This window comes from Notothenia rossii, assembly GCF_949606895.1.
Source record: "Notothenia rossii genome assembly, chromosome: 7".
In the NCBI taxonomy this organism is placed as follows: Eukaryota; Metazoa; Chordata; class Actinopteri; order Perciformes; family Nototheniidae; genus Notothenia; species Notothenia rossii.
The window spans coordinates 19943001-19957280 of record NC_136905.1 but is presented as its reverse complement, the minus strand read 5'-3'; the positions used below and the strand labels follow the sequence as shown (position 1 = coordinate 19957280).

The window sequence follows — 14280 nt, the reverse complement described above, 5'->3', positions numbered from 1 at the left end:
AGGATGGAAAAAGCAGAGATCTGCAAATGAAGTGAGTATGAGTGTGTTTGTGTACCAGTCTGCAGGAGCTCCAGGGATGCCACTGCCAGGTGCAGGGACCAGCACTGCATTCCTCTCTTCTGTTAGGCCCACCCACTGCTCCACAAGCCTAGCCTCACGCTCAATATCCTCCTCTGACTTCTCTGTATACAAGAATGAGGAGAGCAAAAATACTTAAAAATCCAGGCAACACAGCAGCCTCTTCGTCAAGTAGTAACTGTAACACAGGGCCTAAGACTTACCTTGTTTGTTGATGATCTTCTTGATTTGTTCATCCAGATACTCCCGTCGTTTGATCAGAGCTTCTGACCAGCGCTCTCGAACACAGTTGAGATCTTCCTCCTGGAAACAGGCAGAGACCAGAGTCAGTGCCAGCTGGCTCAGCAAGGCAGAGGCTCTGCTGCAGGGCACAGTGCAGTGTTAACAGGGTGAGATGAGGGGTGGATTTTATGAAAGGGAGTAACATAACTGCTCCTTAATACACTCGCTGGCCAAACAAAGTGAAAGCTCATTTAAGTTAGAATGTGGTTTTTTGCTGAAAAATGTTGGTCAAATAAATACAATTAAAACACAAGTAAACCACCCTTTAACCCCTTTGCAAATCACACGCATGCATTCACACACTTGCATGCACACACCATCACATCATCACAGCCACCCAAACTCCCGTCTGTCAGTACAGCAGATCACTCTGTGAGGGTACCACAATGTCAAAAGTGACCCACAGCCTTCAAAGACCTTATTACGCTTCTGACATCAGCACATTTCCACCATGCAAAGTTCTGTAAATCATGCAGCCATGCAATGCCCATGTGATTCAGGGAGGTTTGTTTTCCCTGCAGCTCTTCAGTAGTGACAAGCAAACAGCAGCATTAGTGAGCAGCAACCTGAGGGGGAGGGCGAGAGAGAGAGAGAGAGAGAGCGGGGCAGGATCCCTGGCAGACAGGCTGCCGGCTGGGAGCTCAGCCATGGGTGGAACTGTATTTTGCACACAGGGCTGCCAAAGAATGGTTGGTGTGAATGATAATTACAGCATCAGAAATGGCCCACATGTGCAGCTGCTTTTTAATGAAGCACTCATTTGGTTGGCACAGCCCTCTGCCTCCTGCCTCACATGCCCTAAGCAACAGGCTTAGTCGCAAACACGTGATGAAGGTGGTTTCCTGCATGCTGCAGAGTGAGCTAAAGGGGGAGCAGCAGCAGCAGGGGGAGACTGAGAGGGTACCTGATAACTATCCATATCGTCTTCCTCCTCTCTCTGGCAGGATAGAACACACTCAGTCAAATTTGGGGAACCAGAAAAAAAAACCTGACATGACAGCTTGACAGTCACTGCTCATGTGACTTTTTAAGATGTATGTGGAAAAGAAAGTATCAAATTAACGCTTTCTTTCTACATCAGGGAACAACAGTGCATGTAAACAGAACAAATAGGGCACTAATGTGTTTTTACATTCCTTGGTTTTCTTTAGACTCACTGCCAGCGACCCAGATGAACCAGTCATATCCACGAAACCAGAGATGGATACTTTGGCTAAATCTGCATAATGTTGTTTATGACTGTCACGAAACGAGTATACTTTTCCCAAAATGCAGAATCAACTACATAAATATATCATCCTGCTTTTTTTTGACAGAATCATTTCACAGTCTAAGTTGCATGTGAGTATAGCAAACATGAGTATTTGTGTTTCACAGACCTGGTAGCTGTCCAGTGGTCTCTGAAGTTTGGTGCAGCGAACGGACACACAGCCGATGGACACAGACAGCACAGCCTCCACCAGCAGAGGCAGGGTGCCCGAGTTTTGGACCGGCTTCACACACACCTGCAGCCTCCTGGAGTGACCCTGCGTGGACAAACCTCCATATCTCAACATCAGATTGCTTTACTACACGTACACAACTGTTTATAAGTACATAATTAGTAATGCAGCTCTTAAAGGAATACTTCAACCCCAAAATGACAATTTGTACATCAATTACCCCATTTGACCTTGAATTATACATTCAAAATGGGGAAATGTCAGCAAAACTACTACAAAACATCCGCTTACAAACTGAAATGTAGGTTGTGTAGTGTAAGCCTCAACTGAATGTTCCAGTACTGATCACTACTTCCCAAAAAATATGAAGTGTGTCTATGTAAGCAGGAGACTGTTTATTAGAAAGTTCTTGAAATCATAAAGTTTTGGCAAAAACTCACGTTTTGTGAGAAACGAGAAGTGATTTTTTGACTGGATCCATGAGACTAGATGCAGATGTTTTGATATCATTTTGCTGTTGTTCAACACAACCGTCCTTTGCCTTGATTAATCATGACTCTTTTTCTGGTTTATGTTCTTTGTTCACAGTGGCAACATTCCAGTAAATAAAGTTTTCTTCAAGAATTCAAGGTAACATGCAGTGAGGAATTTATATATAGAAATGATTAATTTGGGGGGGAAGTATTCTGGGCATCCGGTCTAAACTAAAGGGATAATTGCTCATAGTGTTTATCTGACCTGTCGGAGTTGGAAGACTCCTCCTGTGCTGATATCTTTGCCAGGATTCAGCTCCACAGATGAGTACTCTCCCTGCTCATTCAACTCCTGGATGGATATCACCAGCTCGATCCTACGAGACACCTCACTCCACCTTAAACATGCAACACTCAAGATTAGTATGTGTCAGCTTATGTCAGTGTGTACGAGTATGAGCAAAATACGTGATACATGTACCTGTCTCGTAGCGTCTGGGTCTTGGCTTCCAGTGCGTCTAACTCCCACAGCGAAACTCCGTTCCCGGCACAGCGGTGACCCCACACTTCTATGGCCAACGCGCCATCTGATATAAACTCTAAAAACTCATCTGTCACATGCACAACGTAGTCCTGCACAGAGACAAAAGGTATTTAGTTAACAAGACTTGAACATTAAGCTAAGTAAATCTAAGAATGAACAACTTTACGTTCAAAGAATCAGCCGCTCTTTTTTATTTACCTTGCACTGATCAAACTGAACAGTGAACTGGGCGTCTGGGCTTCGAGGGGAAGGACTGTCTGGGCTGACCATGGGGGGGGCCACAGTGGGCTCGCCGTGCTCCCAGAAGGTGTATTGACAGAAGACAAAGTTGGACAGGTTGAGCGGCAGACCTGTGGCCTCTCTGATCCGCACCTGCAGCAAAGAGACAAGTAGTTGTTGTGCTGTTGTACTCAACAATCCCCAAACATCCATCTTTGTTAGGATCCAGTGACTCTTTTACCCTGCAGGTGAGCCTCTTAGACATATGGACGATCTCCCCGTTGGTGTCCATCACCTCAAAGCAGCTGCTCTCACTGGAGTTCTCTGAAGAGTCGTCTCCCCCAGACAGGCGCTCCGGGACAGCTCCACTCACCCGCATCAGCTCAATGTGCAACCTGCCTGCTACCTGTACACACAGGGCAGGGCACGTTATCTCCCAAAATAAATACAATCTCCCAAAATGTCTTAATTTTAAATATGCAAGCATGTAATCCTTATATATGGAAAATTAATAGTTTCTGTCTGAGTGAAGCTGTATATGATGGTGCACTCTTACCTCTCCTTGCTGGCTGATGATGGGGACTGCATATTGTAGTTTGACATCATGAAAAAGGCACTCTAGAAAAATGTTGGCCACTCCTATCAGGTTGTGGTTCTCCTGTGCCTCATAGAATGGGTCACAGTATTTACTGTTTGCCTTGTTATACTGAAAGAAAACAAAGACAGAGACACCTTGATATTCCAGCTCATGTTTTCTACCTCAAATGTTATGCGCTCTCTGAATGCCATTCTAGTATTTTTTCCTGTTTCTTACCAACTCTTCTGTGCCTTCCCTCCAGTCCCCGTAGTGGTCTCTCATATCCACCAGTTTGTTTTCCAGCTTCTCAATGGTCCACACCTGGGTCCCCTTCCCCTTTCTCCTCACCTGAATGGCCGGCTCGCTCACTATAGCTCCACGCTACAAAAAAAACAGATTTTGAATATTCTTATTTTTCAGAAGATATTCGCACTTTGAAATGATAACATCTGTACCATGATATACCACCTCCTTTAGTGAGGTGATGTGGTGTTTGTGTGTGACTGCTCGGGGTTCAGAGTTCTGACCTTGCGGTTGGCGCTGAGGTTGGCCGCAGGAATCTGAAGGGTGACCTGATAGTCCGTCAGTTTGCTCATCTCCTCTGCCAAAAAGTTAGCTTCTCGCACCAAGGTGTTGGCTTTCACGACTTGCACTCTGAGTCGGGACAGACTCTGACGAAAAAGCTCATCCCTGACACACACACACACACACACACACACACACACACACACACACACACACACACACACACACACACACACACACACACACACACACACACACACACACACACACACACACACACACACACACACACACACACACACACACACACACACACACACACACACACACACACACACACACACACACACACACACACACACACACACACACACACACACACACACACACACACACAGACCATTCATGAGGATGAAGATCAACAAACATCATCACTATGCACATCATAGATAGCAATGACTACTTACTAATGACTGCAATTGGACATAAAAAACATGTGATAAAAGAGTCTCATATCAGATTTAGCTACCAAACCACAGTGGTTACATAGAATGGCAAAATATAAAGGAATGAACAGTAAGTGATGAGTCATGTCAGAGGATATTTGCTAAAGCCATCTAGCTACCACATTGATTATCAGCTCAATGCTACCACATTGTTCAGAAGGGCCTGGTTTGTCTCGGTAAAGAGCACAATCACATGCTGATATGTTGTAAGTGTGTGTAAAGAAGGTTTTGGTATTGTAGTGTTGGTTGATGTCTTGGAACACAATACAGCATTCCTTCAATGTACCTATTTTCGAATAACTTCAGCAGGTGTTATAAATAAGTGTTACATCTCAGGATTTTAACAGGAAGGTGTCCAGAAACTTTATTTGATTCCATATATCACTTCATAGCAGCAAGGCTCACTGAGGCTCAGACTGAGTCAACATTGAACAAAATTCCATCACAGTGACTGATTTCCCAATTTAAAAACTGTATTTGGCTTACTCATGTTAATACAGCTATGTTTAATAATGCTAATGTTTTATACAACTGAAAATATATTTGCACATCTCATCTCGTTAGTCCTGAGGCGGTCCTCCCTGCAGTGTGCAGAGAGGGTGTGTGTGTGTGTGTGTGTGTGTGTGTGTGTGTGTGTGTGTGTGTGTGTGTGTGTGTGTGTGTGTGTGTGTGTGTGTGTGTGTGTGTGTGTGTGTGTGTGTGTGTGTGTGTGTGTGTGTGTGTGTGTGTGTGTGTGTGTGTGTGTGTGTGTGAGTGAGTGAGTGCATTCCACTAACCGCTCCTCTGTCCACAGTCGCAGTTTGCCGTGCGGTGTATGTGTCGGGAACGTGAGGCGCTCGCTGCTGCTGCGGTGGTGTTGTTGATTCTTTTCAGGAGACAGCTGTTGCCGTAGCGACTCCAGCTCTCGTTCGTACATCACTCTCTGCTCTTCAAGCGCCGTCCGCTTCTCCTCCAGGTACTGCTTCTCCAGCACCTGGACCACATTCTGCATGGGGTCTACACAGCAGAAACAACACGTTTCACAATCCAGTACACAAGTCCTGGTTGTTGTTCTGAGGACAAGCTAAACTGCAATCATCACATCTGATAACAAATCAAGTTATTCAATTAGAAGTAATCAATGCATGGTAATCAATGATACAATGGTGCTTTCAAAAACAAAAGGTGTTAATATATGTTGAGAGTAGCTGCAACAAGCTGAAGGTTCAGAAACCCAGAGGTGGGAAGTAACTAAGTACATTTACTCAAGTACTGTACTTAAGTATAATTATGAGATACTTGTACTTTACCTGAGAATTTTCATTTCATGCTTCTTTGTACTTCTACTCCAATACAACTCAGAGGTAAATGGTGTACTTTTAGTCTACATTTATCTGATACCTTGAGTTACTTTACAGATCTGGATTAATGATGTGAAATATAAACAACTCTTAAATCAGACTTTGGTTACACCTGGAGTAAATTCACAAGCTACCCTGCAGTATACAAAGTCATTCAAACTAGCTGCACCTTTACACTTTAATGCATCAATAATTATAATCAAAACATATCATATATATTATTCTGAAATGGACCAATCGGCAGAATGACTATTCTTACTTTTGTTACTTTAAGTATATTCTGATGCTAATATCTTTCTACTTTTACTTGAGTAACATTTTGATTGCAGGACAGAGTATTCCTACATTCTGGTAATTCTACTTTTACTCAAGTACAAGATCTGAGTACTTCTCACACCTCTGCAGAAGCCTACATACTACCCATAGCTGTGTCCTGAATGAATAAAAATCAATTATACTATCCTAATCGTACCATTGTTCCCCAGAGTCTTCATTATGACCTCCATCTGGGCAAACTCATAGCTGTAGTCCTGCTCAGAGGATGCCTCGCTGGCCGTCTCCACGTCTGCCTCGATGAAGCTCTCTCTGGGGGAAGCTCTATCCAGCTCCTTTAAACGGTCCCGCTGCTTTCGGTTAGGCAGATTAATCCTACAGAACAACAGGACTTCCAATCAGTGACTTATTCATGTCATTACTCTCCACACATTCGAATGTGGCCCTACTACGACATGTCTCATACCTGAAGAAGTGATTGTTGCCCCATAAGATCCGATCTCCATGCCACAGGTACACCAATGAATCAATCATTGTTCCGTTAACACAGGTCCTGTAGAAAAAAAGAGAAATTAAATACTGATAATAAAAAGGTCAGATTTCATATTATTTTAAATCCAATCCAACTTTATTTATATATCACATTTAAAAACAACAGAGTTGACCAAAGTGCTGTACATCAATAAATATATAAAAAAGCAGCATACATACATTTAGACAAAACCGATAGGACAAAAATAAAATAATGTAAAAGCACGAGAAAATTAAACCATCGTTATAGCCACAGACTGAGGACCCTCATACATGATGTAAAATCATTTTAAAACACAACAAAATTGGAAATAGAAAACCCCAATTTAGAAACACAGACTGATACGTCTTATACGTGGTCTGCAAAAGCACGGGAGAACAAGTAGGTCTTGAAACTAGATCTAAAAACAGGCAAAGTGGGAGCAAGTCTGATCAGGGGGGGCAGATCGTTCCACAGCCTGGGAGCTGCTACAGAAAAGGCCCTGTCTCCCCGCTGTTTTAACCTTAAATGAGAAATACTGATTGAGAAGGAACAATCGTTTTGCAGTGGGAGGGGCACGTGGCTCTGATATCAAAGCGAGGAGTTCAGATCATAAATTCCTTTACAGTGAGATCATGTGAAACACTGCGGTCCTATCATCCATGAAGGAGAGACAACAGAGAGATTCACAGATATAGGGAGAGTATATTGAAGCTGGTTGTATAGTAGCTCACCTGGCATTCCCAATGGGCGTCAGGGTGACATCACCGTCCGGGCAGAGCTCCAGGACACAGTGCTCCGGCTGGATACCGATACCGAAGAGCTGGATGTCCTGAGACGTGTCTGCGCCCACACGCGTGTGCTCCTACACACAGGTGCAGGACAGATTGAAAACACTTTAATAATGACACATCTGAAAATAATTACACCAACAATCTTGTTCCAACTTTCAGTTTATAACCTGCAAAATGTTGTTTTTTGAACCACTTTGAATATTGTCATTTGCAAAACAATAAAGTTAATTCAAGATAAAAACACAAGCCTAAGTGAAAGAACTTGTGTCTCTCTCATTGCAGTGTGGGCGTTGCTAAACAAACATCCAGGCTTCTAGAGGATGTCCAACCCTGCAGTGGACTAACCCATTTCACATTACCGTAGTCATTCCACACTGATATGCCAGGCTGCAGAACCCAGACAAAGGCCTGTTGTTCTGTTCGCCGGCTGCTTCCTCACATGCCTCCGCTGCTACAGGTCCAACTATAGCCAGGCGGTTGTTAGACAGAGTGCTTTTTTGTAAAGTCTGCCTTCAAAGCTTCATCTGGATCACTACGGCATATGTGCTGCTTTCATATAACCACGGTGGTGGGTCTGTGTTGCTAACAATATGCAGTAATACCACAGAGAGTTAGTGACTAAATGTCTGCTGAGACGACTAATCCCTAAAATGAGACTGTTATTAAAAGAACTTCCTGGCTTCTGTACAGACTTCAGCCATTACGAGGTGCTTGGGATTTGTGAATTTCCAACCATTATATACAAAAAGTTACAACATATGCCAAACATGGAGATATGACGCAAAGATATTCCATTCATTCATGGCGCTCAGACATACAATTGTCTACAAATCTATACACTGTATAAACATGTTTTTAGTTTATTAGTGCCACTAAAAAAGGATCTTCATTTTGGGGCTGTGCATTGACGTTCATTTAGAACACCTTATGTTGAAAGTAAAATGGTTCGGGCATTAATCTAACCACATACATTTAATACAGACCGGTATGTTCACACTGAAAAGTCCCTAGAATCTAATTTCCTGTTTGATCACCCTGGATTTTGTAAACCAAAACACATGTATACATTTTAATGCTGTTTAGTCTTGTTTTGCGACTGGTTTTGCATTATCACATTGTAGAAGCCGTGTACCTTCAGGTAGTAGACCAGCAGCTCATTGAGGGCAGGATCTGCATTCAGGTTGACCAGGAAACACTTGTCTTCACCCACTTTAATCCCTGATGTTTCCAGAGAGATGCCCATGCTCTCCAGCTGCTTTTGACGCTCCTAAACAAAGATAATAACGGTGTAACTGCACGTATAAATATGAAATAGAATTGTAGTTTTGCAGTCTCATTATGAGTGATGTGCATACAGTGGCAATCTCCTCTGTCTTTCTTAGTTTCTCCTCCCAGGTGACAGTCATATCCAGAATGAGTTTCTCAGACTCGTGCAGTTTCTCCTTCAGCTCAGGGGCCTTCAATGACTGATGGGAGAAACGGGGGGAAAAAAATCAGCATCAGTGCTATCTGGTCTGATTTATGACATGTCTGCCATTTATTATTTATATAATTTGTGAGCCTCTGTGGTTCACCCACTCCCTCCGCTCACCTCGGCCTGAGAGAGTTGAACTTTGAGCTTCTCCACCTCCTCCCTGAGCTCTCTGATGATCCGAGCGTTGGGGTCTTCATTCACGACGGCATGGTTGACAATTCTCTTGGCTCTGTCGGCATAGCGTAGTGTGGACAGCGTCTCCTCGTAGTTATCGGCTGATGGACTCACTGTGGCTATCATGGCTGTCTTGCTGTTTCCGCCTAGGTTATCCTGGAGACAACGAAACTTGTTTAAAGAAGATATAGCTGCTAAATGTTTCCTTTCAGTCCGAATACAAAGATGGTAAAGGACAAATTAACAAAACACCAAAACAATTTTTTTTTTCACCTTTCAAGAGCAGAGGATTAAAATAACTGAGTGAATTTAATGTACGGTTATAATACAATTTGAATGTACTAGTACTTAAAGGTAGGGTAGGTAAGAATGGAGAAACCAGCTCGAGTGCGCTAGAATTTGAAAGTACGCAGCTGAAGAAAATCTGCCACTTCCTTCAGACTTCCTTACAGAGCCCCTCCTCCAACACACACGAAAGTGCACATGACCAATGAGGGCACGAGATAAGTTTGTGCACAGATGGAAGGCTGACAGGCAGGTAGGCCATCCAGTTATTTTAGCCGGGCTGGCTAAAATGATTGGTCATGCTTTTTACAGTACTACGGCTTCCACAGATGACATTTTTGTATTTATTGTCAAATCATTTAATATATTCATTGCTATCGGGATGTTAATATAACAAAAAGTGTTTCTGAAGTGAATTACCTAGCCCACCTTTAATGAGGTTATTTTTGATTTGATTCTACCTTATCCTCATACTACACTAAACCTCTGAGGGAATAATAGTACTTTTAAAAAATGTTTGGCATCTGAAGTTATTTGTTATTTTGTTAATTAAGGCTTCACATCAAGATCAACCTATATTATTTTTCAGTCCCCTAATAATACTAATACTGTTTTTTTATACATTTGAATGAAGGTCTTTACCTTTTAGTATTTTTATAATATTATTGTGGTATTACTACTTTTACTAATTGAAGGCTTCGAATACTTCTTCTACCACTTTCTTTCAGGCACATTTAAGCAAACCTAGAACAACCACACAACAACCAAAACAGAACAAATTTATAATAATAAGTGTAATTTGTGGGTCGAACCTTCAGTAGCCAAGTAAGGACTGAGTCTCTGTACGGCACAAACTTGGTCTTCCCCTTCCCTGCAGACTGATCCGCCAGAGCAGAGATCACACAGCCTAACGTGGTAAGGGACCTAGAAACACACACAGAAACATCAGCGTTAAACTGTCAACTGGACATCAAACATTTGTATGTCGTTCATTAAAAAACATAGACCCACTTGTTAATATTGCTGCCCTCTTTGAGTCTCTCCCCAGCAGCTCCAGTCTTGGACACTCGCTCACTTCCTGCCAGGTCGACCAAACTCAGCTTGCTCACTTTCTCCCCTGAATTCTGTTAACCATCACAACATGAACAAATAGTCAGAACCACGATAAGACAAATAGGATAAACACAGTGGAGGTAATTGTTTTTTAGTAAATATAAGGTTAATTAATAGTGAAAGTAGGTGAAAATCAAGAAAGCACTGACCCCAGACCGTAGATCAAGAAGTGTTTGTGTTACAATGATACTGAAGACGCCATGTGACCGACTGCTCTCCTCGTTCATGTTGGTGGCTGCAACTGTGCGGGATTTGTTCCCCTCTGACATTAACACCTCAATGTCCTATAAGAGATCAAGGTCATAAAAGACAATGTGTGTTAGGAAAATGGGAAAAAAACAACAATATGAAAAAAATGTCTAACTAGATTTAGGTAAAGCTTGAACACTGATCATAATGAGAACAGTAACGTCAGCTGATATTCACATATGGCTGTGTGGCATGTGATGTAGCTGGGTTACAAAAGGCAGTGAGCCAAGGCTGTGGAAAAACCATGTTTTATCAGTCAGACAAAGAGGAACAGGGTGGAGATGTTAAAACTTAACTAAGGACCCTTCCAAGGATTGGCATATAAATCACCAAAAAAACATGACTACATCCCACTTCAGGACATGTCTGCACTTGGGAGGATGTGAAACGAATGCAAATTCCCAACAGATGATTTACAGGGGTTTCTGCTGGATGCTATGAATCATGGGAATGTGAAATATGAGGCATGTGGTCAGTGATACTGGATGGATTCAGCTCCTCCTCTGTACAGTGTGTTGACAGAAAGGTGAAAGACACACCTCAAAGTTGGTCACAGCCAGCTGAGACAAGCCATCCACATACGGCCCCAGGACTTTGTGTTCCCGGACCTTAAGGGAATGTCGGCCCCTTCAAAAATAGGGAAAGTAATGCAATTAGTCAAATAAGGGAGGAATAATTATCATTTCTAATAAGAACTTATTCCATACATAAAGGAATAAGAAACAGTGATCTATAATGCACACTTCTCACTTCACCAAGTTTATGTAACACTGCTTAGCAGTTCAACACATTCCATCTTTGGAGAAGCTACAATTATCTCCTTTAACCTTGAGTCCGTAATCAGAATGGATAAAACTTGTGTATCAAGTACAACAGTAACTTTCTGGGAAATAAGACACAGCCTCATATTTGTGTTTGGAAACAATGGCGTTTCTGAATCACTTCAATACATATCTCAGTGGCATTTGTTACAACTTGTTGAAATGGAATGGCTCGCATGTTATTGCAGTATTGAAACAATTAGCTCCTCATCAACATGCACTACAACTGCAATCAAATGTTAATGGGAGTGTGATGCCAAGATGACACATGAAAGAAATCATTGATGTAAAAGTTTATGAATTGCGAGACTGGCTAAGGCCAACACAAAAAAAGAGTTATCCCTCTCTTCACAATCTCACTTATCCCAGTTCTAAATCCATTGTTTCTTACAAAAGATGTGTATTTTTAAAACATTCTCAAATACATGATTCAAAAACATATACAATATTGAAAAAAGACAAATGGTACTTTTTTTAAACAGCTTAGACAGTATTACTAAACATCAGTATATTGTATTTGTCTGGCACCTTTTCCAGCTGTTGGTTAGGCAATCTGATGTTTATTCAGGGATAGGATAGTATGTGTGGGAGTTTATTGTCATAAAGGAACACATCACGCAGTACATATGTGCTGTGTGCAAAAGGTAAACTAAGTGTAAGAAGTGGTTTCTTTGATGGTGCAGGTGTGTCAATTGAAGCTCATCTTCACCTGGCTTCGTACTAGGGGTTTAGAATAAAACCTATAGATCTGTAAGAGTCACTAAATTGTTGCAGCCAAAGAACCAGGTTCATCCCTTACACTGTAGTTATCTACCGCCCAATGCAGCAAAGAGGAGGATAAAACACTAGAAAATGGCCATGGCAAACTTATAGGGTGTGACAGAGATCCTGTTGACACTTAATATCACATGTCCAATGTTTAACTCTGAACATCAGAGAGGCAGAAAGACAAAGAGGGAGAACAAGAAAGTGAGAGGCGTGTTGTATCAGCGGGAGGAAGCAGCTATTGTAATGGCTTTGGCTGCATCTTCAGACATCTGCAGCGCACGGAGCGCTCCACTGTAGAGCCTCTGTAGGGCTCCACTAACAGATGTCCCTGAAACACACACGTTCACAGTTCACTCTCCCATGCAGTCTGTCTGCCAACCCACACCAGACCACGGAGGCGAAGAATGCAGCCGAGTCAGAGGACGATGCTGTCCTGCAGGAAATGATTGGGTTGAGCTTCCTACTCACATCATTCTGTCGCCATCCGCCATTCAGGCTACTAGACACTACAGAGCTATAAACAGAGATGCAAAACTACAACAAAGTGGGAGCTGACGGAGAGGTCACTGCTGCTGTGTCTGTGTCACACCAGGCCTCACCAATGCAAGCCTCACCAATGCATTAGCAGATTCCATTCAGCGAGGTTAAACAGGTCACATGTGCCAGAAATCAGACTCACCCTTTAGGATCGAGGAGGTCACGGACCTTCTCGTTGTATATCTCCATGTAGGACACCTCCACCTTAAAAGTATGGCCCTCGTTCTCCACCTTGTGGATCCTCTCAAACAGCGAGCAGCAGAGTCGAGGGATTAAACCCGGCTGCTCCCCATTCCCCATCATGGAGAAGGACTTGCCTGAACCTGAGTAGATACCGCAGAGTCACTATCCAATACAGAAAACGTCTATAGAGTACTTAATTAACAGTAAAACTTTAAGCATCCTGATCATGAAATAAAGAAAAGTCTCTACATGTTGTGACAAAACTAAAGGTTGACAGCCATGCTAGCAGTTCTTTGAAGCTTTACTTAGGCACAGCTATGCTTTGAGCTAAAGGCTAACATCGACATGCTAACAAACTTATGCTAACACGTTTAGCAGGAATAATGTTTATCAAGGTCACGATCGATCTTAGTAAAGCGTTCTAGCTTGATCTGCTATTTAGCCAAAAATACATAACTCATCAGAGGCTGATGGGAATTTCATACATCAGGTGTCAGAGGGCCATTGAAATATGTGTGCTCTTCTCTCCAAGAGTGACCACATGTTTTACTCTAAGACTGGAAGTGGGATGAAGTAGCTCATTTGATCCCGGGTGAAGGAAGGATATGAGTTAAGGGATTCAACAGTGTTATTATAATACAAGTCTTCCTGTGCTTAAAAACCTTCTGCAGACACATCTGGAGTAAACCTGACCCACATATATTAGTTACACATGCTTATGAGACTGCATAAAGTAATGGATTAAGCAACAACAAAAAATAAAGTGATTGAATGTGGTTTCCATCTGGATTTTCAGTTACCTGTTTGTCCATAGGCAAATATGCAGGCATTATATCCCTGGAATGCATTATCAAGTATTCCCTCTCCAAGGCACTTGAACACCACCTCTTGACCTTTCAGACAAAGAATCACCATGAAGATTTGGTAAACAGATAAACCATTCAGATGTATAAGTACTACTAGCCTTCTGTTTTGCATCATTGAATAAGTGCAATAACCTTAACACAGAGAATTGTATCAAAAAGGGCCACTAATCAGGAAACATAAAGAATTATTTCATCTTCAGAAATTCGGAAAAAGTATTCATGAAAGATGACAGAATCCTGTCTGGT

The 14280-nt window shown here is 42.3% G+C and overlaps 1 protein-coding gene across 7 annotated transcripts in view; it reads right to left on the bottom strand.

The window, feature by feature from the left end:
• kif13a (kinesin family member 13A) overlaps positions 1-14280 on the bottom strand; it is a 36619-nt gene that overhangs the window by 8846 nt on the left and 13493 nt on the right. For 6 of the 7 annotated variants that reach the window (XM_079640514.1, XM_079640520.1, XM_079640515.1 and 3 more), the window contains exons 5-28: positions 13969-14061; positions 13128-13308; positions 11399-11486; positions 10760-10894; positions 10509-10621; positions 10310-10421; positions 9156-9368; positions 8920-9030; positions 8697-8831; positions 7505-7635; positions 6726-6812; positions 6459-6634; positions 5423-5642; positions 4143-4305; positions 3853-3996; positions 3595-3744; positions 3280-3444; positions 3018-3191; positions 2757-2908; positions 2541-2673; positions 1740-1886; positions 1265-1297; positions 282-381; positions 56-182 (exon numbers count right to left, since the gene is read on the bottom strand). In XM_079640514.1, the coding sequence (XP_079496640.1) occupies positions 56-182; positions 282-381; positions 1265-1297; positions 1740-1886; positions 2541-2673; positions 2757-2908; positions 3018-3191; positions 3280-3444; positions 3595-3744; positions 3853-3996; positions 4143-4305; positions 5423-5642; positions 6459-6634; positions 6726-6812; positions 7505-7635; positions 8697-8831; positions 8920-9030; positions 9156-9368; positions 10310-10421; positions 10509-10621; positions 10760-10894; positions 11399-11486; positions 13128-13308; positions 13969-14061 (3283 nt within the window). The remainder of the gene's footprint in view (positions 1-55; positions 183-281; positions 382-1264; positions 1298-1739; positions 1887-2540; positions 2674-2756; positions 2909-3017; positions 3192-3279; positions 3445-3594; positions 3745-3852; positions 3997-4142; positions 4306-5422; positions 5643-6458; positions 6635-6725; positions 6813-7504; positions 7636-8696; positions 8832-8919; positions 9031-9155; positions 9369-10309; positions 10422-10508; positions 10622-10759; positions 10895-11398; positions 11487-13127; positions 13309-13968; positions 14062-14280) is intronic. The other variant, XM_079640517.1, reaches the window with a different exon arrangement.